The following is a 26,620-nucleotide window of genomic DNA, read 5'->3' as shown; positions in this document are numbered from 1 at the left end:
TCTGCGTAGGTTTCCATCCCACCCTCTTCTTCACCCCATCGTATTTCTCCTATTTTACCCCGACCGTTTCGTCTCGTGCTGGCTGAGTTCGGTCTTTCGTTCGCGTCGTTGACTTCATTGCGACGGAAAGCATTCGCCCATCCCCTTTTTCCATCATTAATTCTCCTTCAGCTTTTCCACCTAGATTTAGATTATTCCTGCCCGCGCTTCATCGTTCCTACGCTCCCGGCTGACTTTCGAAGTAATTTAGACTTTAACAGTCGGCTTTGCTTCTGATGGATTGATACGAAACTAGTTGGAAAGGGCGTACCGTTGATACAACCACAAAACAGAGCCTTTGATAAGTATCCCAGAATTTTCTTTACATTTTTTTTGAATTGATCTCATTTCTTTTCTTTTTTCAAACTTTTCTCTTGTCAAAATGGAGCAAACCGAAAGGAAACTGCAACGAGAGAAGGTGGCAACATCACGGTGAGAAATCACCTCTTCATCGTGCAATACGCAGCTACAGACGAGAACAGTTTAAATTACAAGGAAATATTGGATTACATGCGTCACGATAATGCAACAGCGGTTGAACAATAGACGGTTGTCTTAACACCAGTTTCCTTTATTCTATATTATTTATACTTAGCTTCTACCTGATCCGTTTATACAAACTTTTCGAACAGAGGAAAAAAAACCGGCACAGACAATAACCGCTTCGTGTTTTAATAATTCCTCAAGAAACTACTGCCAATCATCTACGGCTGTAGAAATACTGTAATTATAAAAATTGAAGAAAAAAAGAGAAAATTATGATTCCAATTACTTGAAGCAACGTCAAATCAAAGCACGTGTTTGATTTTTATGTAATTACAAGTTAAACTATGTATATGTGATAATGTGATGAATCAATTATTTTTTTTCACAGTAAGATAAATAAAAACTCGAGAAAGCTATTAACACTTTGATGACTACGTGTTTTATCGAATTTATGACCTTTGTGATTTCATATATCGTTTATATGTTTATATTTTTATTAATACATTTCAACGTCATGTGGATTATCAATAAATAGCGCCTAAAATTTTATGTATCACATTTAAAAACAGGGTTTCTTAATTTTCTATAGAAAAGTATTAAGGTATTTGGGTCGAAAATTCATCGATCCAGAAGACATCTTAGGGAGAGACTGGGAGAAATTGAAGGTCTCTCCCTAAGATACATGTTAAACTAATTAATTTTCGACCCAAGTGCCTTAATAATTTGTTGTAGAAAATACAAGGACGTTTCGATTGACCTATAGAGTACATAGTTCTATTTTAAAAAGTGAAGATGACGTTGAAACATTTCAAACGTCTTCCTAGTTACACCAATGGATATAACATTATTTTACCAATATTGTGGCATCACAAAATTAAATTTGGATCTACTTATGTCTTGAATAACACTAATGGAAAATAAATTCCAAGACTTCTCCTAAAAGCATCCTAACAATAGAAAGGACTGACAATTACTAATCAGAGAATGGTGTATGCAAATCGCTTTGTTCATTAGTGAAGAAGAGAAAGCGGGCCAAGATCGTTGTTGATCCTAAGCAAAACTTCCTGCCACGAAGGCTTCACACATCCTTCGAACTGTTACTGTATCTGAGCGATATGAATTATGTAGGTGGTGCTAGCATAAATCAAGAGCCGCTCGCGGAACGATCGTTGAACCGATGCTCATCGGCCCTGACCGTCAGCATCGTTGGTCTTCTTCGAGATTTTTCCATATAAATTTCACACTGCACGATAGGAATCACTTCCTACATATCTGCGCCCTGTGTGCATCAATACTTTAGGCACTGAGTATACCGCGTTTAATACATTGCAGTGGGAGTTTCAGGTTGGAGCTTTGTGCCTTCACGGTACAGATGGGATCCAAGTATATTCTGCAAGGAGGTTCGAATTCGATGCCATCTTCACTCCAGATTAGAATTTTCTAATTTTAGAATGATGAAGGTTCACATTTTGAGAAGGGGTCAGTCTAGATTTTGAGAGGGGCCACTACTAGCTCCAATCTAGAAATCTACTTTTATAATAATTGACCCACTGATCTTAATTATTTTATTCTTAAATGAAAATATCAATATAATAATATTTACAGAAGACAGATTATCTGATTAAATAAAGGGAAGAGGTCAGTCCAGATTTTAAGGGGGGCCAGGCTCACCCCTAGCCATTCCCTAAAAATCTACCATTATAATAATTGATCCACTAATCTTAATTATTTTACTCTTAAATGAAAATATTAATATAATAATATTTACAAAAGATAGATTATCTGATTAAATAAAGGGAAGGGATCAGCCCAAATTTCAAGAGGATTTCCATTCCTAGCCCTTACCTAGAAATCTACCTTCATAATAATTAACCCACTGATCTTAATTATTTATTTCTTAAATGAAAATATCAATATAATAATATTTACAGAAGACTGATTATCTGATTAAATAAAGGGAAGGGATCAGCCCAAATTTCAAGGGGGGGCCAGGCCCATTCCTAGCTCTTACCAGTTATTTATTTCATAAATGAAAATATCAATATAATAATATTTACAAAAGACAGATTATCTGATTAAATAAAATTCCTAGCTTCGATCACTGCAGCTCTTTCGACCAGTTAAAGATAGGATTCTGTGAAATTAGTTCACTATCTGTTTGTACACGACCAGAAATACGATGATTACTCAATACAACCGCGCCCACACCAAGTATAAAACCAACACTCGAATCACCCGATAATTGTAAAAACACCAGTCTTCCCAGGAACTATTTATAGTCATGCTACGTTCTTTTTTAGCTTATGGAATTCAGTACCTATTATATCAGAAATACCTGAAAAAATTTCAAATTAAAATAGAATAGCATGCAGAAGATGCCTTATCGAAAAGAAAATGCTAACCCAGTAAGGTAAGAGTTAAGACCGAAAGCTGCTCATGTTTCACAGGCTATTCATAAGGAAAGAATTATTTCAATAATGGAAATAAAACGCATGGTCGTTGCACAGGCCGAATTCGCCGCTATGTGCATAAATTTTCATAAAAATGCGGAGATCCGCTTTCTTTCCTGTTACTCGTAGCCGGAACGCGATACCGCGTTCTGTGTTACGCTCTCATGTTAATTGCGCCAATAAAAGTTGGGTATTAAACACGGTAGCTGTTCTCGACTCATCACTCCTCCTGGTTCACTGTGTTACTTCCTTGATTTTTTCGTATTTGCATTAATTAATATTCGCAAACCTGATGTTGGAACAGTGTACGACACCGAATCTCTGATTTGATTATGATTAGTTATTCTTTCTTTACAATAGTATTTTATAAATCTTTTCATTTTCTCATAGTGGGTCAATGATAAAAAGACACGTCATTCATTGTTTAAAAGTTCACACTGCTGTTACATCATCCCACCACTTTCGACTAGATTTCACTAAATCAAAGCTGTTTTTATGTATTATAATTAATTTTAATTGTACTTATTGTTGGTTATAAAACAGCTATTTTGAGATAGCAAAAAGGAGTGCTAATTTACATTGGTAGAATAAATGGTACAGTAAGGAAAAATCCATTTGCTATATTTGGGTAAATAATTGGGAAAAAATAACACGAGTATAGTAATTGAATTTTTCTTCATACCGACATTTATCAGTGAGTTCACCATACCAGTCTTATTTATTCTATTTAATGCAAACTAGCCTTTAACTGCCACAGTGAAAATGGCCATGTGTAGTCAGACATTTTATAACAGCAACTACAGCACACGTCCATTTTATTTTGCAAATTAAGTTTTCCACTTGCTATTTTGCGGAAATTGTACAACATTAATGCTATTTTTCTTTTTTTATAAATTAAATGATCCAATCATGTTAAGAGGTTAGAATTCCAAGGTTGATCCTGCAGAGACCGTTTCCATGAAAGAAGGATTACCACAGAAGAACCACAATTACTAAAGCTGTCGTTTTCTTATTAGAAGGCATACTTCGAGTGGATCGAACGTTTCTTGCGGCAAAAAAGTCTGCAATCGATTTTTCGAACCATGGTCAGGTTTTCTTCTTTCCATTTCTTTTTTTCGGCTCTTATACCGACACACGGTGTTACGTTACAGGAACCTGCGGCTGACCACATTTGCTCCGCTTTCATTGGCCTGTCTTCGGCACCGGGATCGTGGCATTTTACGATAGCATAAAATGCAATTAAGCACAGCGTCTATTATCGCTCTGCGGTCCGCGGACTTTGCTATATACTAGCGGCTAGAGTTACCGACCGAGGAAAATTCACGGCCACCTTCTCACTCGCAATTTTACTTCCTGTTACACATTACAGGAGGCGAGTTAATTGGCAAATTTCGCCAATGCTTCATGAGACGCGACGCTTTCTGGCTTTCTGAATCGTGAAAGCTTGCTTCCTCTTTCGCTTAATATCCCTGCTGCTAGAGGGAACAACTAGTGTCTTCCCTATTTTATTCAATATTACAAGTTTTAAGCTAGACTTGTGTCTAATATAGTAACTACTACTGTTTATTTGTAATTTGAAATGGTAATAAAAAACAACCTTTTACAGTAACTTAAGTTTCCTTATTACCCGATAACATGATTTATGAGCTGCACAGGTAAGGCACGTTCTAAAGAAAGCGACATACCACTGTTGACCACTCGAAACACACCCGCCCGAATAAACGCAAGTTTGCAATAACCATGAAAGTACATACATTAGTAAACTAATGTTTTCGATTGTACTCTCGATTTTGGGCAACGACGGACGCAGACGGACGAGAAAAGAATCTACCAATTAAGTTGCCTTTTTGGTAACATTACCGGCTCCTTACAAGTAATACACGTCTCGAAAGCGCGAGGGATAGAAATCGCAAACTAAATTCGTCCTACGATAGATAGTCGAAAAAAAAAAAAAAAAAAAAAACGCGTGTCACAGAAACTTGAACCCACTCGCGCAGGGGTGAACAGAAAACATAATAAACTCACTGTGGTCGTGTACCGGCACAGGGAAACGTGGTCCAGGCGGGTAGCTGTCACAGGACACCACTCGACGAAAAGAGCCGGCTGCTCCCGGTCAGCTGGAAAAATCCTTTTCGTGGTTGTTTGTTTGTTCGTTCGTTCGTTGCATGCGCAGACTCGAGCCGGTATCCGTCGCGTTCGCAAAACGATCGTGCGAGGATCCGTGTATCGAAATACATACAGAGAAGACAGAAAGTAATTCTCTGTCGTAGATTTGAAACGGCGGGCGTGGCGTTTCGCGACCGACTGGCAGACTGCCGGCCACCGGATGTCGCCACCAGACCGTTGCCGATGACTCACGCCACCCTCGCCGAGCTCTCGGCTTGATTGGTCCTTTCGCAACCCCCACCCCGACCGCGCTCGGTCATCGTTCGACTCTCCCTCGTCTCTCCCTCGTCCCGCACCCTGCCCAGCCCAGGTGCCCGTCTGCCGTTCCGACCACGACCACGGCGTTCGCGAAGATACCGATCTGGTACGTAGCGTGCCAGGATCCGTGAAATCGCTGGATCTTCGAATTTTTAACCACGAAACTCGGAACGATTTCCAGCGATTCGAGACCAGGATTTAAAGCTCACCGACCATCTCGATTTACGGAAGGAGCAGGTCATAAAGACACGCCAAGGGGTCGATGTTTTTGGGCAGGATGATTTTTCGGCACTTAAAATACCTTGCGCTATATCGAGAGAGAAAGTTAAGGGGTCACTGGGGAGGGGAGGTTAAGGCGACTGTCGATCAAGTTGTTTTGATCTTTACTGACAGTTGATGGATAACGTACAGCCTCAGCTATGTAGCGTGCTGGATGGAATTTTAGATAATAAAAAGATTAATTTGTATTGGTAAGGGGGATAGAGGTAGTTAAAGTTAATCGATCGTACGATTACATCATGAAAAAATCCGCACGCAGTGTACCACCTATGAAAAGTCTACTTGTGGGGCGAAGTGGATGACCGGAAATACGTGGCCACCAGCGAGGAGGTTCACGCATATTGATAGCCGTGATATTCAGACAACTTTCGTCCATTGGCCACTAGTTCGATTAGCCGACATTCGACATTCTCGCCGCGTTAGGGGAAATAATGGTGTTCCCTCGTGCCATAAACCATGCGTCACACTGCCCCCCTTCGTCTTTTCGTCGTGCACATTTACCAGACCCTGCCATTTTCGCCCCCCCCTCCTTGCTCCTTGCTCATTGTTATTATAACGTTCCGTTTATTCCGTGTCTCTTTACATATGTATGGAGAGGCATACGCGAGAGCACGGACACGTCATCCAGGACGATAAGCTCTGTAAAATTTTGCGATCGCCATTCCCGATGTTTTTGCGAAGAGGTTAATAGAGCATGAGATTGCTAAGCATCCGTAATCGCGTTCTGTTCACCAGCGCAAGGTCTTTCCTGATCTACGGCCACCGGTTTTTCTATTCCGACCATGCTTTTTCAGAAGATTTAATTCTTCGCTTGAGTGGCAACTAATATTTGCCAAGGGATTTTCTAATAAATTACTTTTCAATTGCTTTTCAAAGAATTTGGGGAGCGAATAAAATGTTCACCAGACCCCAGTGAAAGTGTTAATTTAACCAATGATCCTTAAGTCCACTTCTTCTTATTGTAAACGCGCTTAACCCCGAACCTGTTCGGTATTGCTCAGGTAATGCTGTGCCGATTAATAACCAGACAAGGGAATACCAAGAGGAATAAAACGATGATGCGAATGGAGAGGGAAGAAGCTTATCTTTCGTGTCTGAGAACAAGACTGGTACCGGTTTCTGGTCCCTGATACAGAGTTCACGCCAAGTACTGAAGATACACCGAATGTTTAAAATCTTATTCGCTTCTATCTATGCTTCCATACTGTGATGTTCCCTAATTTTCGCAATTTTCATTAAATCCTACGAACACACACAATTTGTCGAAATTAAAGCACAAACCCTGGTCGGCCATTAAGTCCACAAATAGAGGGCGTTAACGAGTGGCGGTCCTATCCGACAATCACATTAAAAGGGCGAAGAAGGAGGGGGATGAAACTGCTGATCTCCAACAGATGGCATTATTTGACCAATTATTATACATCACATTTCAGATGTTTAACTTGTTTAAATTCATACTGTATTGTTTATAAAGAAGTTCGTACGTGGAACTTAAATTGATTAACGTTTTCGTAATTAACTTGGACCAGGGTGCAGCCAGGTGAACCGGGTTTTAATCAGTGTAATGTTCCGCCGCTTTCTTCGACGACCGGGTAGGAGTGAATTGGATACAGAGAAAGCGGAATGGATGACTCACGTGAATTAACGGTCAGTTTTTTAACCCATCGCATCGATAACCATTTGATATTGATTTTGGATAATGTAGGGTAAGTGATTACAAATATCGTCATAGAATCTGAACAAATATTTATAATAGTTAAAATTGTAGAATTTCCAGTTTCTTCATTTTTTAACTCCATCCTGATACATCTTGTTCTCAGCTGGTCTACGTCTTAGTACGAATCTTAAGAAGTTGAATCAACAGTGATTCACTGGATCCATACAATATCACATAAAAACAATTACAAGGTTTACCGACATTTCTTTTTGGAGTAAAAGTTAAATAGCGATGATTGTTTCGTAATTTTGCAAACAGTGTTATTTTTGGGTTTCTTTGAGAAGCATGAGCAAAAAGGTCAAGGACAATGATTTAAAATACTGGTCCAAGGACAAGCTGAAATTTCACACTTTATTTTACCGGTCGCAGGCAAACACGATGAATCATAACTACCGGTTAAAGAAACTAGGATACTTTCGCTTTTCAGAGATCTATGCAGTTAGCATTATCATAAAAAGGAAACAAAACTAGAAGATTCTGTAATCGTTCCAACGACACGTGGGACTTGAATAATCAACCAATCATTGTCAATTGATGGTTCTATGACTTTGAATCAGTGATGTAACCATAATTGTCCTATAGGAAGTTCAAATATTTTGTCTATACCTTTTCAGTACCATGATAATATTAAGTATAATTTTCTCAATTTTATAACACTTAAAAGACCGCATCTCAGCATTGAAACACGAGAAATCCCGTGAGATTTTTAATTTCTTAATCGGGGAATCGACCGATCCTTGGAACCCTTAATTTAGTTGTGATTTAAAATTTTCGAAGGATCGTATCGTTCGACAGGTGGTAGCTTCCGTGGGCAACAGTTACGAAAGGTGGGCCATCGAGTTCGAGCAACGGATCAAACATGACGTAACATCCGGACGACTTGTGGCGAGGTGGAAAGGCTTCGAAGGGAATCGACGAAGCGTGCAGACGCCACACGCGTCGATCGCTTCTTCTTCTCGCCTTCTCGGTTACTCTCCTCGTCGTCGTCCAGCTCGCCGTCTAGCCTTCTGCCATTGCGTCCCCTCCGCCTCATTGCCACATCGCATTCCCCGCGAATGAATCACTAACAACCTGACGTACAAATACGCGAAAACGTGCGATCACCGGCCTTCTAATGCCTCGAGGAAATCTCCTGGAGGAAAAGACGCTTTCCCCCCCGCGAAAGCATCCTCCTTTTCAAATCTCTTTCGCGGAGAGATTTGCCGATGCTATTAAGTTGGTGAATGTTTAATGGATATCGTATCTACCATCAGGATCGAAAGGGTTAAAACAGAAAATGAACAATTTAACTGCTTTCATTAAAATTGAAAACCTATTTTGGTGCGATTGACGTATATACTCGTCGTGTAAAATATAAAATTACTATTTATAAAAAAAACTCCAAATTTCGATAAGGGGTAATAAATAATTAACAAAATATTTATATGTATTCCCCGTACAAAGAGTTGATTATTTTCCCCAATGCAACTGGTATTTTACGAACTGTTTTGTATACTTTACTGTATATCTTAATTTCTTAAAATCATTTTTTTTTTCTTTAATTTTTCTTGTTCATGAATTTTATTATTTTTTGACAATTTTTAAGATTTTAATAACAATAACCTTTTCAACAATGAATTCTTAATTTTTTATTGAAAAATGTAATCTTTCCTGGTTTTGCTTTTGACCCGCGTTCGACGTATATACTCGTCATTGCTTGATTTTAATTACGCATCCCTTGAGGGATTTTTAAAACTAAACTTCATGGTTAACTGGTTAGATACATTGTACCGAATATTGTCCCAAAATAAATATTATTCTCATGTGGCATATAAATGTTTCACGAGATATTTTGATTTTACCTGTTTTGTGACATTATAAATTTAGCTGACCTCCAGTTCTTCAAGATCACTGCTATATTTCTGATTTTAAATAATCTCTAAGATACCATTTGGAGAATAAGATTGCTTTCACTAAAATGAACTCATTTAAGTTTAACACCTTGTCCGTCACAGTAGAGTCAGTCATACCTGATCAGACACGCGATAATAGGAATTATTAACACATTGAGTGCCACGAAGGCCACTGGCGACTGGAATTACCTGTTTGACATATTTAAATAATTAAAAAAGAATTTAGAAGACCAGTTCCGACTGCTAAAATAATTCTAAAATAATTCTAATCCAGAATGTCTTTTAGTTATGATTTCTATGGCAGTGAACGTGGTAACCATGTATCTCAGAATAGTATAATCCGGCAGCCTAAGTAAACACGTGTAGGCAAGGATAAGTCTGTCGAGGGTCAAAGAAGAGGATAATTGTCTGTTCTCGTTTCATTAGTTCGGTATCGCGAAGCTTTGGCAATGTTTCGAGAAGGAATAACTCGCGGCATCGACGTCTCTCCTCGTGAACCACTTCCTTGTACCTTTTTGGGTTGCCTAAAATACGAATGCTGTACGCAACGAACACGATTCCCCTCTTGACCATTTCGTTGGCCGTTTGAACAATTTTAACAGCTGGCAGGCATTTCTCATGGAGGAAGTGCCGGGTCATCGACCTCTTGCGAGCATTTTCCTAGATGGCGAGTGAACTGAACCGGAGATGAGAGTTTCAGGTATCGTAAACTCTCTTCCTAGAAGATTGACCTATCTAACTCGAAGGTTTAGGGGGCGGATAGAAGAAAATGTAATCGTGATTCTTACCACAGCACCAATTATAATTGATATGTATTTTCTTTAATAAAATTCTGACCATTTTATGGAGGAAGAAATTAAATTAAATTAAAAATGTACAATAAGCTTGATGCCATACAAAAAAATATTAAATATTTAAATACTACAATAAAAATAAATAGAATTATTTATTATATGTTTAAATAAAATTATGAATAGAAAGAAATAGAAGCAATGGAAGGCAATTAACGGTATCGATTTATCGGAGGTAATTGGAGCTTGTTTCTCTGGCAGCCAATGTCTAGCCCTGGAAGTGAAGTACAATAAGGGAGAAGAAGGAAAATAGCTTGGGAAGAAATCTGTCCCAACGAAAGGTTCTCCAATAAATTAAGCAGATGCACCGGGTAACCTACCGCAACGTGGAATGCCAGGAAAATAACTTGGACCATGGCCAAACATCGTTACCAATTTTCTTGCTGATGTGTCTGCTCTATGGTACAGGGTCTTCCAAAAATGCCTATCTTTAAGATCAAGTTCAGTGTGTACCATAAATTAGCCATTCGGTACCAAAGAGTAATGGAAATGACATTTTTCTGACATCGAATGATCCTTAATCATTAAAATAAAATTTCTATTCGATTAAAACATAGTGGAATTAAGGGAAGATTTAAATGGATCTACAGCCTTGGATCCCACTTTGCAGGGGGTTCAAAAATATTCAACGAAATTATGTTTACCATTGCCGTTTTCCTTTACGTTTGAATATTATTTAATTTTATATTGAATAAATTTCAATTTTTAAACCAAGCTTATCAACCGAAAGACCTCCTTTGTGGTTTGATAGCCCCGGGATCTTAGACGATTGTGTAACAAGCAAAGAATATATCCAAGTATATAATTTAATGTAGCAAATGTATGTTAAACGCAGTTCCGCTAGTGTTAATCGGTTGATAGCAAAATTGCACCGGTGTCACGTCCTGAATGTGTAAAAGTCGTAAAATTACGTGTAACTGAATGAGTCATTCCATTACCATAGTACTTTACCGAGTGTTACGTCATTCGCAGGGAATAACCGTGGACAGGAGTCAACATTCTTATTCTTCTATTTTCTCTTATTGTTTTGCTATGCGAAAGATCGTTTCTTCTTATATAGGAAAAGGAACAGCTGTAAAAATGATGGAATTAATTATTATATAAAATAAACAATAACTGTTACGTCAAACTTTGTCACGTAATCAGTATCCAATTAAAAAAGTATGGGTCGAGGAAAAAATATTCATTTGCGAGGATATCGCACCTCATTGTCTGGTAATTCCGACGATTAATGAGAAAAGAGGGAAGACTGGCGAAGCTCGGAAATTGAATTGTTTGTCCCGACTTTATTGACGTTGCATGAGGCCTTAATTAATCACCTGGAGTGCTCTATTACTTTGTAATTATTCGTCTCCGTACACTGTTCCCTTTACAGGTTAACATTTACCTTTAATTTTCAATTGATCATTATTTTCCGTTTCATTAACACCGCTAGTCGGGTCATCTATATTTGGATGACACTTGAATTTGTATAGAAAATTAGAAATTTATTTAATTTGAATAATAGGGAATTTGTTAAAAATAAAAATATTATCTTATGAAATTCACAGCAGCGTTTTTAACAAATCATTATTTATTAATTATTTGATAGAAAATTCTGATCACTGGTCCGGTTTTAAAACCGCATTCCTCGTTTAACGGGTTCTCTTAATTTTCTGTGTCTTCTTGCTCGGTTTCCTCTTAAGGTTTCGAGTTATTTTCAGTGAAGGAGGGTTAAGAAGAAAACTAAAGAGTTTAAGGGGCAATCTCTAAAATAGAGAAGTCACATCTGGTCGCGACAAACGCGACGCGTTTGGAAACCTCGTCCCTCTAAAAATATTTGTTGCCTCCGTAAAATTGTAATAACATTTGTATGCCGCCGTTACGAAAAAGTAGAAAAATATTAAATAAATATACAAAATTTCTTTCTAATATAAAAAGATTAAAACGGTTCGAAAAGCCGACACTTTGCGGTTACTTGTTTGGAGGGTGTCTATTGATGAATCAGTCACGAATTAGTTACTAACTGTACTTGAACCGGTAGCGACTTCCGTCTAAATTGATCATAGAAATTAAATAGAAACGTTACACTCATATAAAGAATGTTCTACATTCATTTTCCAATGCGTAATGCGGTTGGCATTTATCCATTATAGATCTTAGATCACTATTCGCTATTAGAAATTATCAATTATAATACATAAAAATCGGATCAGCTGACCCTTTTGACCCCCCTCTACCCTCCTACTTATACTATCGAACCAAATTTCTTTTTTTATTGCCACTTGAATTTGAAGGGGTCAAAATTAACCGGTCTTACGATGATCTTGAAATGAAGTTGAACCAATGTACTGTTACAGGTTGATACGATCACTTATGTGTTATCATGTGTGATAGTGTTTCCTTATGTATTTATGCAAGTGTATTAGTGTGTTTTATGAGGTGGTTCTCCACGTGTTACCATATGTGTAATCTAGCGTGTTCCATCACGTAATTGAGCATGCGTTTTACCACATGATTTCTCATATATTCACGCATCTATTAATGTATTCTACCATGCGATTGCCTATGTGATTTGCCATATAATTACCTGTGAGCTTGTTCATATGTTACTGTATTTTACGGAGTGGTGGTTACCTACGTGTTTTGGCAAGCGTTGGCAAATGCACTAGGTACTAGACTTTACGATGCAGTTATGCGTTTCCTTGTACGTTATTCCGCGTGCATAATTATCAGATTTCGTATATCACGCACGAAAGCTTGTGTATATACGATTTTAATTTTTCAGAGTACAATTATGGTTAGTGAAGATAAGACTTATTTAGAAATCTAATGTGAATTACTCCAGCGACAATGGTAGGACTGATCTTGGATCAATCGTTGGAATGCAAATGCAGTGATGCAAGTCAATAATAAGCGAGACGCGTGTTTATGCGAAAAGTGCATTCTTCGTGATAACTTTTGAATTAATCAATTTTCGATCTAAGTATCTTAATAATTTTATATATAGAATAATAGACATCAAGGAAAGTGGAGAGGGTAATGAAAATTTCAATGCTACCTCCACTTTCTTAAATAGAACTGCATATTATTTTTACGCGAGACGATTCTTCGAAAGATTCTGTATAAAAAATTATGACGGTATGATGTTAAAAAAATCAACAGTTCGTGAGATATTTCATCCAGAAATTTGAAATTGTTGATTTTCAATACTCCTTTACGTGGATTATTTGCTTTTCTTCTTTTTATAGATTTAACAATACGGTCTATAAAAATCGTTTATCAGACAATGTTTGCCATCTAAAATCATTTTACGAGACAGAAATTTCAGAAAAACGACGATATTACATAGGTATTCTTCTACCGGAACGACTATGTTCCTGAGCAGAATAAAAATAAATCGTCATTCGCAAAATAAAACCGGTTCCCTGAACTTTATGTCGGCTTTAACAACGATAATAATAGAATTTCTCGAGCAAAGTTGAACAGTACCATTCCTATTCGGCCACTATTCTCCCATCCTCCTCGGTGTTCCTCGAAGACACGACCTTTTGTTCCTTTCACGAATCAACCGAACACAATAAACCCGTTGCACTTGCCACGAATTCCGATCGTACGGATTGCACAAGCTCCCTTTTGATCTTTCCTCGGTTCGCGTGATACATGGAACTAATCGCGTTCCCCTGTAACGGTGAAAGGCCAGACATCTCGATTGATGCTTCAATATCCTGGTAAAAATCGCGATTTTCTGGGAATCCGTTGTGTCTGCCGCACCTACGCGTTGCACACGGTGCATTGCCCCGTTTCCACCGCGTAGGCGTATTTCATGCAACAAGTTACGTACGAGAGAGGAGGAAGCTTATGGGATCCCATCGACGAAGAAAAGAAGAGAAAATCTGATTGTTGGGTGAAAATAATTTCAGCTTTGAACTGAACATTTTTTATTATTTTTCGTTTCTTTTGGTACGAAGAAAGCTTATGGGATTAACCAGTAAAAAACCTTTTTTAAAAATACCGAAATATTTTACAAATAATAAAATAATTAAGAAAATCAATTTATGAAATTAAACATGGTTTAGAGTAACCATGTGACGGAAGGCAAAAAGGTTAATTGACCCTCGGTTAAAAACCAAAGACTTTTTTGAAAAATATCGAAACATTATACAAATTATAAAAAAATTAAGAAAATCAACTTATGACATTAAACAGCAGAGTAACTTAGAAACAAGGGCAGAAGGGTCAATTGAAAGACCTTTTTCAAAAATACCGAAATATTCTACACAAAATAAGAAGATTAAGAAAATTAGATTTAATATTATCAGAATATTGATAGGGTATTAAAAAAAAAAAAGGATTTTCAACCCCTTATAGAACAATTATGATTGCACCACTTTAAAAGGGTGTTGCAACGATGAATTTATATGCTAATTGTTCGACTGGTGTTTGTCACGAGCAAAATTAGCTCAGCAGGGAAAACGTTTTAACGAACTTAATTAAACACAGTATCGTAACACTGTAATGGAATACCCTGGGTGTGTTCCTCGTTTCACGGCATTGTTGTCACGCGATCTAAAAATACAAATATAATTCTCTGTGCGCTAAATAAGAAATGTAGTTTCACGAGGAAATATCGGAATAACAGAAGTAGACGACGCGATGATAATCGGTTTAAAGGATTTCATCGAGCTAGCTGCTCGATTTATGAAGAAAGAAGAGCACCGTTCGGATGATCCGAATGATTCGTTACTTTCTTGAGCTAATTTACGTAGAAAACGGCACGGCAGGCCGTTGAAAAGTATCAAATTAGATCGACAAAAGCGCGATTCATCTGCCTCGTATTTTCTGCCCTGCCGCGTTTCTAGTCAATTTAACGCTCGTGATGTCTGTAATTTTCTTTTCGTTTTTTTTTTTTTTTCCTCCCGCCTGGCCTTTCTTTTTTTCTTCTTTTTTATTTCTCTTTTCTCAGCCGCGTGCCGGCGAAGAATTCGAAAATGCGGCGCATTCATGGCCGAGTGAGTAAGCCTGTCCGAGTTTAGACGCCTTTCTCTGTACTCTGGCTAGTTTCGACGGATCTTTAAGCCTGATCTTTACGAGAAAATACACTGGTGGAATTAATTCTGGACACTTTGAATAAAAATATTCCTTATTTCATATTTGTACAGAAAATGTATATTCTGTTATGCTAAATTGATACCGTAATATTTTTATTGTTATCTATAATGTTTATACTTAATATTTTTACATGATTTGGTTTGTAAATGTTTGAAAATTTCAATTAAAAAAAAAAAAAAAATCTAAACTGTGTCGTTATTTTTGTTTTTGCGCCTGGCAACACGAAACGTCGCATGATGTGAAATAGCCAACCACAGGATGAAAGGATGAAATAATTTCTTTCTACCTCCTTTGATGTGTTGAAATTGTAATTTTTATTGTATATTATAAGTATGGCTGTAAATGGTATCTTTACTGATTTTTTTTTTATAATATAAATTTTAAAATATAAATGATTATATATTAAATAATTTGAATAAATGCGAAATTTAAATAAAAATTTAAAAGTGTCCAGAATTAATTCCACTAGTGTATTTTCAAATCAACAATCGTCTCTTCAGTTTTAATTATCTTCGAAAATCATTTTTTAAACGATGCCTCTGTTAACCCATTAACCCTTTGACTGTGAAATCACGCACGGTAACAGGTTACTGTTATTACCTGTGTTTTTGTATCATCATTAATCATCGCTTCGTTATCATATACAGCCTGATCCACGCAACTGGAACGAATTATACTTTTTTTCTGATTGCAATTAGAAAAAGTGAACGGTTCGAAAATGATTGTAGATATCTTTAAGATCACGTTTCTTTTGCACGTGCATCGATGCATCTGCATTTTACAACTACATAATCCTTTTATATTTTTATTGAAACAATTTTCTTTACATTTTCTTTTTAAATATTCAGAGCAGTTTGAAGTTTCCAAAATATTCTTTGGAAAGGTTTTAAAATATAAACCACTGCGCTATAATAGGAGGGTGAACAGGAATGGAGGATTAAATTTCCTTTGTCCAGCTGCGAGTGTAGCGCAGGATCATCGTCTTCAAGAACCATTTCGTTCGTTTTTCCCGGACAAAAATGAAATTCATCCAGCAAGCAATGCAAGGAATGTCGCCGTGAATCAGACGCGTTCGTACGCCCGCTAAAATTGGAACTGGCTGGCGTCATAAGCGTAAAAAGCCGCGTGGAAACGCGGCTTTCTATCCTATCTTTCACTTGGACGTCGATTTTAAATGTTTTTCCAAAATCAAAAACATCCAATGTACTACATCTCTTTCAAAATTTTCAATTTCCAATTCCCAATTACCAAATTTCTTAATTTCTAAATTTACTTTGCAACTGTTGATCTTGCAACAAAGTTAGAAATCTCCATTAGAAAACAGCAGCGATTCGCGTTGGTCCAATTAGAAACATAAAGGATATTGCGAGAGACCAGTCTGGTTCCCGTGCAACGATTTTGTATCAAATCCTTAACGGTATCGGGGAAAAAAAGGAAACCGCAAAGTCTTTTGATACACATTGCGCTCGCGAATACCAGTGATGGATCTAGAAAATCAAAGCTGAATCACGCTGCTCGATATCTATATCGATTCTGAGGCAATCGCTTCCGGTAATTAAGTTGCATGATCGATGGTAAATATCAGCTCGCCAGTCATCAGAACAACTATTACGAACTTATCATGTTTATTCAAATATTTTTATCTTCTTTCACTCTTTAGATTTCAATCGATAAAATAAGAAATTCTGTTTACCTATATTACTTTTCCAAAGTTTCCTTTCTTCTCCCCAAACTAGTTTCTCTCGTTAAATAAATACATTATTTAGCAGAGTGATAACAAACGTGTTTAGCAAGGCATTTTATTAATTTAAAAAATGACTAAATGAAAAATTACGAGTTGTTAACCGAAGACTTCGTGTATGCTAATTACAGGTTTACTGTAGAATTCGTGCAGTCGAATGAGTAACGAGCACAGACCAATTAATACGATCTGGAGAAGAAAAAAAATTTCTCGAAGGCACAGTCGCGGCACAGTAAAATATCCACTTGGTGTTTCATTAATACTATCACCGTATAACAAACTAGAGTAAATATGTTCAAACAGTCGACATCGATCGGTACATAGGAAAAAACTGCAACTTTACCCGAGGAAGCCCGAAGAAAGAAGCCAGGAATGTGTATATGTCGATTATGAGAAACACTATACCGCATGACGTACAATTTAATTAAAAGTCATTTTCTCTGTTTAATTTTATTTTGCATACTTGAACGTTGCAATTTCTACTAATTATATTTCTTATAAACGAAAACTTGATAACACGTTAATTGCTCTTAATAATTAAAAGAGAATAATAAGAAAATATTGAAAGCGTAAATTAAAAAATTCCTACTTCTAATAATTTTTACAAATTTAATATATCTTGCAACAAGTGCTGATTATCGCTATAGCACTCGATACGTCAAATATCTTTTTGAATTGACATATCAGAAACGTTATTTGACACGAAGGAGTGAATCGACGACTCCAGGGACTTCCTGATCGGGATTAGTGTCTGGAGTTTTTCCGTTTCCTCGATCGAGGAGCAAGAAAAGCCGAAAGGAGAGTGGAGGTAGGTTATTGCGACGCCGTGGAATCGAGCCGATCCCATCCTGAATCACGATGGATGAGTAGAGAAATAAAAAAGAAAAATAAAAAGGAACGAGACCAGGCGACGGGGAGAGCCGTCCTTCCCGGGTGATTCACCGGGTTTGCGGTTTGGTTACTTCAGTCTGTACCTCGCAGACACGAGTACGGACAAGTGGTTCTCATCGCCGAGACGAGAAATCTAGTGATCCTTTAGAACTTGAAGAACTCGAATTTCATCGGAGACTGTATTCATTTTTAAAGGGCGTTAAAAAGAGGGTCTCAGATTCACAGGGTAGGTTGAACCTAGGGTATTTCTTAGATACTAAATCAACTCCTATTATCCAGGATATTTAAAAAATTGGGGATTCTATTTCCAAAAAATTTTAAACTAAGAATCACGAAAGGTTAACCCTAGAAAATGAACCCTAGCGGAGAGTTCTAGGGGAAAAGTACATAACCTTTCTCCACTAGCTTCTTCCCTAGTGCCAAAAGTACCAACACTCTCCTTTAAATGTCCCTACACTCTGCCATCAAGGAATTAATGTTCTGGACTTATCCGACACACCTTAACTACAGGTCGTCCAAAAAGGTTCTCCTAAAAAGGTCACGCGACTGCAACGAAGAAAAAGAAAGAAAAACGTGTCGATTGCATAAGCTTGGTCTGGCGAAGGAAGGATGATTCTTGTTGGCCGACTGTGGCGACACACGACGAGCAGGGTAAGCGTGGAGCCGCATGGCAACAGCGGAACCGTGTTAAAATATCGCAATAAGGTATTAAACAAAGGAATCCGGGAGGAGCTGAAGCAAGACCGCGGTTACTGAAGCGAAACTGAAGGCTGAAGCGTTTCTTCGTCTTGAAAGGACTCGTTCGAGCCTTCCTTCCATTCACAACCACGATTCTTCCCGGCTCCTTTTCAACGATCGTTTCACCGTCTATCCTCGACTAACTAACCGGGGTCTTTGCTCTACACCTCCTCACCTGGCTCTAATCTTTCGATCGGGACACGTTAGATCCGTTTTACTGATACAACTGTTAACGATTATTCCCACCTACCAATGAACACCCGATACTCTTTATCTTTCTACCTTGTGAATTTAAAAACAATCGCAATTACTACATTTCTCATAATAAAAATTGTAAATCGAGGGGAATAATATTTTCAATACAAACAGTAAAGCTCATATTGAAGAGATCAAATTCGCTAAAGAAAAATTAAAAATCAAGCTAAACTAAATAGAGTAGGAGGGTTAATACTTTTTATTTTTTTACTTAGTGAATTTAAAAATAATCGCAATTATTATATTTCTCATAATAAAAATTGTAAATCGAGGGGAATAATATTTTCAATACAAACAATAAAGCTCATATTGAAGAGATGAAATTCGCTAAAGAAAAATTGAAAATCAAGCGAAACTAAAAAAAGGTAGGAGGGTTAATATCCGTGTAAATAAAAGAAGGAAAACGGGGTCCAAGTGACAGCGCGACGTCTAAAGTGCAGCTGCAAGTGGACGAGCGTGCAGTGAATTCCGAGTGCGTCTAATTAAAAGTCATCTGCATATTTATGGACGAGGAAACGCGGAGAAAGGGGCGGCGCGGTGGATTAACGCGGGGAAAAGCAGAGAAGAGCCGCAGCCTGTATTAAAGAATAAAGGGCGAAAACAAACAAGCGGAAGAAACGTACGTCTGGTTAAAGTGGCCGTGGCCACGCTTACTACTTTCATACACGGCGGCGAGTATAAATAACCGGCCATGTTCGCTTCAAACCGTATAGTAATTAAATTTTACAGCATCAAGTATCCTATAAAACAACATGTAACCTCATAATCTTTTTATGTTTTTATTATTACTGCCGTCAAAGGACGATGATTCCATTTGAGATAATTAAATTATTTATAAAAATATAATTTAATTGTTGCATGCACTTTGAGAAATCGCAGTTCACCGATGGCTAATGGTTTTCGTGTAGAACAACAGCGATAATTACACGGTTCGTGACCGAGAAGTATATTTTCACAGACTACTGTAACAGAGTTTCGCGGAGAAAGAGATTTCCGGGCTCCTTTCAATGAACGGCCAACATTCTCATGCTGAGAAAATATATGTTTCACACGACGACGATCATCGTGCGTTTCTCTTCCTTTCTTGAACCTCTTCCAAAAATCTAGCCACCATTCAACACGTGGAACGTTATGTCAGAAATACGATCATGCAGCAATATAGTCATAATTTACTAATAGAGGGGACAACAATTTCTTTCTAACCCCCTTTAATTGCGCTACTGCAATCATGAATGGTTGAAAAAATTTTTTAATGAATTTTGTTTCATTTATAAAAACAAATATTCGAATAAACGATTTATTGGAATTTCAACCGAGTCACTCAATATCGTTAACGTTATTTTCCATTTTCGTATCGTCACGATTGGTAGATTTACCGCATTCCTCGAAAACTTTCTAACAGTAAAAAGATGACAACTTTGTAACTGTTGTTACAAATATTTATCGTTCCAACAGAAGACCGTATCGGGGAGAAACTTTTTGCCAGAATGTTGAATTCCAAGAAATATTTGAAAAAGTGGAGATTGCTCTCATAGTTGGTAACTGTAGGACATATTTAGTCGGAAACGAGGGACGTTTAAGTAATTATGGTGATTAAATCGAAGAAGAGCTCGACATCTCGGCCAAAACCGTATGCGTTCATTCACTGGAGGAAGTGACGTCAGAAGGGAAGTCTTTCGATGCAACCTTCCTACCGGTTGCGCTTAACGAGTCCAACGACAATGTTGCAATCGGACGGAGGAACTAGAATTTTTCAATTATTATCTAGTTTTTAAAGGGAAGTATCAATTTTAATGCAATTAATTTGCATTCATTCATTTACAAAATTAGAATAATTTGAATATTAAATATTTCTCATAATTTGTATAAATATATATAAGTGAAAATTTAGAAAATTTCAAATATTCGAATTTTACAAATAAAAAAAATTGAAATTGAAATTCTAACTTGAAAGCTGTAGTACATATTTGTTTTTGCTAATTTATAAAAGAAAAAAGAAAATTAAAAAAAAAAACACGTTAGACTTCAAAACTTACCAAAAGAGATTATAACCGATCAGAAGAGGATCCACGCGATCGATATCCTCTTCCAGTCGCACGCGCGTACACTCAAATCACTGGGAACCACTAAATTCGACAATAAACAACTTAAACAAAGACGATCTAATAACCCGAATACGTATGAAAGGCTTTGGAAACGAAACTCTCTACTCTCCCTAAAGAAATTGCCGATTCACTTTATTTTTCAATTCTAAACCTCGTCGACGATAATGAATTATATAGGGTATACATAAATGGACCACGATTGACCGGAAGGAAATATGGATCCCGGTGAGAAGGCAGAAGGTGAGAATCGTCGGTGTTGCTTGACAGACGACCTCGCAAACGAATGACGAACGAGCGAATGCTTGGAGGACCTGTAGGCATCGACTCTTTTGCCGGAGGACGAAGGAAGAGGCAGACAGGCAGCGAGCCACGGCGCAGGCTGCACACCCGACATTCGAACAACACCGGCGGCGATCGACCGGTTTCCGGGGGAATTCGCCAACAATTATTCCTCGCACATTAACATTTTCAAATACTATTCAATTTATCTTAAAAAGTGAAAGTTCGACGTTAAAATTCAACCATATCACAGGATAGTACAGACGTTTCTCTTTATACTTTGAGGGAACACATTTGATAAAATGAATAAATTTTTATACCCAATTAAAATTAAAATAAAGGAATTTAGATACTGTGCTGATAAAGCCTGCAATTAGTTAAAATTTGTAAATATGAAGAATTTAATGCAACTAGGTAGAAGTCAAGGAGGGCCAAAGTTCCAAAATTCTAGATTCTAAAATATTCCAAAATTTCAAAGGAACCTGCCTCACCTCAGAAGAAGATCCAAGTTACGCGAATTGGTGCTATCTTATCGTTAAAATATTTATTTGATAATTGATTTATACCGAAGTAAATTATCTCAGACTCAGACACCACAAGTTTCATCTTCGTGGTAAGAAAAAGCAGGTGAAGTTGACAGTTTTTCCCTTCGTATCGGGTGTCTCTACCCTAGACGAGAGAACTTTATACGCCAGCGTACTCTTCCTGCTAGGATGCACTCGACGGCCATGCTGGTTCAGACATTTCCATCTTTTTCTATCTCACCAGTGCAAGCCGGCTTTCAATTTTATTTCGTTCCTCAATCATACGCCGTACTTCGTCCACGGATGCTGCAATGCGGCTTTGCCCCTCATCGATTCTACTAACGTTGCTTTTTCATCATCGAGATGTAATGATACACTCCATTTCAAGGATATTCAAAATTATCCCGACATTTAAATAGCAATATTTAATTTTAATAAACAAAGATTCTGATTATTATGATTGGTGAAAAGTTTAAGAATCATTTTTTCTGTGCAAAATTATTTTGGCAAGACAGTTTCTATAATTTCAAGAATAAAATTTATTGTATTTAATTTTTTATAAATCATCTCTATGCAGAATTGAATAAAAATTTCTAAGGCCCAGGTCTGTAGCCGCCCCTCTTGAACCTCCCCTTAATATATAAAGTAATACATCTGATATTTTCTATGTAACGAACAAGACCACAATTACATAAATCATGAAGCGTATAACATGCTAAACAGCGAATGTAATAATTTCCCAAAATCATTAATTGAATTGCTAAAAAATTAGACAGCCCGATGAAAGTTTCACGCACGAGTCAAAGACGGCGCTTTCATTAGCTAGTTGATCAACGTGTCCGCCTGTAACACAGCGTGCCACTATTTTATCCAACTAATGGCTCTTAGAAAATGCGAAATAGCCAGAAGTAAGTGTTCCATGGCTGATCAAAATTCTCCTCCGCGATCACGTTAGCTCGACCGTGGGTAATTACGGTTGGCCACATTACAGATTAAATCGCAACTACCAATCAACTTAAAGGGAAATTTCCGTTTTCTTGAGAAGAAAAACCCCGATTTTCGGTCTTACAGAATTTGTAAATCGACTTTTAAGAATTATTTTACTAAGCTTAAACCACCTCTCTCCGATGGCACAATAGTGTCATTAAAGGATCAGAGTCTCGGTTCCAATTAACCGTCGAAAGTTATTCTAATCAAGCAACGACATAAATGACACCCTCTATTGTTCGGGATACGCTTAAAGTAATCTAGCTGCGATCCTGTTAAATATCTAATGAAGAAAGACGAGAAACGACGACGTGTATATCGATGTGCCACGTGGCCGCAACACGCTCCTGCAATTAGGCTTAGGAATTGCTATTGTGTGCAGCTTGACCCCCTCAAAACAGAATCTCGACAATGGGAATGCGAGCAATTTGCCGAGGGCAACTGGCCCAATTGCAGCTCGATCAGGAAATTGGGCAAACTCTGGCAACGAAATTCTCCAAATTATTCCAAGCTTCGTTCCAATTTCCTAGCGAATCGAACGAGGGGCTGCTTTTTCTTCCGCTTCGTCGAATATCAATATTGAATCATTATTATTTGTATGGAGAACGAATTCGTTCGCAGCCTTATGTATTAAAACTCCGAGTTAATTATATCATAATTTTTGTAAATATAATCACTCGAGTGAATTTTGTATTAATTTATTGACACGATGTCTGAAAGGTATCGTCATGCCTAAATTAATAAAATGGATGAAGATGTGTCGAGGTAACTTTACATCGAGTAGAAAGAATGTTCACGAAATGAGAGGCAAGCTATTTATTCCGATCCCCGTCCCTGAAGCAACAATAAGCAGAGCATGACAACGCCATGAAGAAAGACTGGACACTGTTTGTTGGCATGCTTGGAAGGAGTACGAATCGTTACAAGATTCGTCGTTACCAGCACGAAATTCCTTGCAAGACAGCGTTCTCCTTACTTTCTCGAACTATCGGACACTCATCTTTCCCCTTGCGATTAGCAATCGCGATTCGTAGTCTAATTGAACGAAAGAATTTCACGAATAGAAATCAACATCAACGAAAAATTAGAATTTAAACGTTTCAACTTTTACCATTCGATAGATATATTTTTTCTTATAGATAAATTTTTCCATCCTCCAAGCATCCTCGGTTTTCAAACAAAAAATTTTCATTCGAGTACCGAGCTGAGATAATTGAATTAATCACGACTTAACGTTTCTCGATAATTTCGTATGGATCTGTTCCATCGTGGCTCTATAATTACTCGCTTCGATTGTTCCCCCATTCGTGATACGGAAATCGTCTCGTCTCCGTATCTTGGATATAATAAATCAAGAAAATTAATGGAACATAACTAAGCACCTTATTCGACAGGCGATAAAGAAGAGCATCATTTTCTCTTAATTTTCTACTGAATTCCTTTTACATCTACCGCATAAATAATTTATTTGCACTACTGTATTGTCATTGTAAATTAGGCTTTAATCCTGTTACGCTTTCATTACCTTAAAGCGACAGATCTTTATTATTAATGGTAAAATAAGACGCATAAGGTGCGTCGTCGATTTCAAACGCGTACAGCATAAGACGCATAAGGCGCGTCATTGGCTTTAAGACTATCTAATAATAAGAAATAACCATATACTCACTCGGATTTCGTCGTATCTCATGGTAAAGGATAGTCAGTATTTCCGCAGGTTCCAGATGATCGGTTAATCCATCGGTGGCAAGAACCAGGAAATCCTCGGTGCCGTCTAAAGTAACAGAGTCAACTTCTGGATTGCCAGTCACGAAGGGTTTGTAAAGAACATCGCCTGAAACAAAATAAAAATCTTTCGTTACAAAAATAAATCTTTAAATCTATCAAGAAAACATAACAGATACCGATGGATTTCCTTCATGGTTACATATCTGAATGTGTAACCGTACCCAATTTCATTCATAGATGTATAGTTGAAGGATGAAAAAAAAAAAAAAAAAATCCGCATAAATTTATAATAACCGGAAGCGTCTATGTTACGGCGGTGCCATTATTTAAATTAGCTATACCATTCATTAAATAGATAATTAAAGTTAATTACGGTCTAGTTGAATACTAATACACCCCACGCTTCGACCGTCGCGTGTTTTTCAGATGTAAAAAGCATCGCTTACGTGTGCTGGATAACTGTAACAGCTATCTCGAATTCCATAAAATTACGCGTCATGGAGAATGAAGTTCTCTCTCTTTTCTCCCTTTGCTCGATATCACCTCGAATACCAAGAACAGGAAAATCGTTGTTTCTCTTCAGTAACGTTTGAAATGTTATCTAAACAAGGTGTTACCTTTCCGATAGACTTCTAAGGATCCATTGATAATGATTTCTCAATTATTTTATAAAACCCATGGATTGCGTCGTCCGTTTCACGCACATACATCGTAAGACGCATAAGGTGCGTCGTTGGTTTTACGCGCATACGGCATAAGAAATATTATCGTTTTTAAATACTAATTGATTGAAATGTTTTCTGGATTAATAATTAAGTAAAACGAATCTCGAAACAATCAGCAGAAAGTCATTTTTATTTCCATCGCAATCATCGGCTGATCTTGAACTTGATAAAAATGTTAAATCAAACGTGGATAAGACAATTACATAGAAAGTGTGTTTAATCAGAAAGTAACCTGATAAAAGTAATTTTTAAACTTCGCTAAAAGGAATAATAGATTAAATAATAATACTATATGTCATAACTAGATGGAAAAATTATCACAATTACGTTATTATTAATGTTAAACCCTACTCGTACAAAAATTAACTTACTTTCATTTCTTAATCGTTCATGCTTAACTATTTGACCTTTTTTTTTACACCGAAAACATTATTTGAAACATAAATTACAGCTCGAAAGTGTACAGACCAAATTTTTCCGCTGTGTTGCTCGCAAAACAGGTCATGCCTCGATACAATCATAATTATGATCCTATCGGGTAGTTTTCTCGGTTCAACACACTAGAAAAGAGGAGCACAATTTTCAATTTCTCTTTGTCGTTTGATGATAATTAACGACTATGTTGCGTGTTTTCTTATTCTCGAAAATTAGACGTTCCGTTCAAGGTAGACCGAAAGAACGTTTTAACATAATGAATATAACTTCGTTCTTTCTAATTTATACACGAAGAGTCCACTGTCTTGTAATATATACAATCAGCTTAAGAAATTAGAAATTTTTCATACACTAAAACACATCATTTATCAGTTGCAAATAAATGATAATAGAGATTACGGTTGAACTTTTCTTCGGGGGCCCAAAAATTATGTCTTTTTTTGTTATCTACCTGATCTAAAAATTCAAGTTTTAAGGCGCGGAATTCACCGAGTAAAAATCCACTGTGTAAAACTAAGCGTTTTTAGCATATTTGACAGGTTATTTCGACGCCAAATTGACTCTTCTCCACATCCAATCCTTAAGCTTAAGGATTCTGCTGGCAGCCAGTTGGATTCTATTCGTTGGGCGTGAGTACCATCAGTTCCTATCAAATCCGAGGGGATATTGTTTATAAAAAAAAAAACTAACCTTAGGTATACCGGGTTTAGGCCACCACTTATGTAAGTCTGTTTTACCGACGCCGACTCTATTCATTGGACGACACAGGCTAAAAACGCTCAGTTTTACACGTGCATAACTTCTGAACTGGTGGATTCCGCGCTTTAAAACTTGGATTTTTAGATTCCACTCGTTAAATACTTCAAGGAGATAAAAAAAAAAGGCAATAATTTTTGGGCCCCTGAAGAAATGTTCAGCCGAGTTTACAAACAAAGTGTAATCGAATGAAAGTTTTGTTGATAAATCAATATAATCAATTATCC

The 26,620-nt window shown here is 37.2% G+C and overlaps 1 protein-coding gene across 1 annotated transcript in view; it reads right to left on the bottom strand.

Annotated features, from left to right (window-relative positions):
• Positions 1 to 26,620, bottom strand: part of LOC117608182 (uncharacterized) — a 49,717-nt gene that overhangs the window by 15,493 nt on the left and 7,604 nt on the right. The window contains exon 7 of the mRNA XM_034332883.2: positions 24,419 to 24,583. Within this exon, the coding sequence (XP_034188774.2) occupies positions 24,419 to 24,583 (165 nt within the window). The remainder of the gene's footprint in view (positions 1 to 24,418; positions 24,584 to 26,620) is intronic.

This window comes from Osmia lignaria, chromosome 15, assembly GCF_051020975.1.
Source record: "Osmia lignaria lignaria isolate PbOS001 chromosome 15, iyOsmLign1, whole genome shotgun sequence".
Taxonomy (NCBI): domain Eukaryota; kingdom Metazoa; phylum Arthropoda; class Insecta; order Hymenoptera; family Megachilidae; genus Osmia; species Osmia lignaria.
The sequence above is the reverse complement of the archived record's forward strand: the minus strand, read 5'-3'. Positions and strand labels throughout refer to the sequence as shown.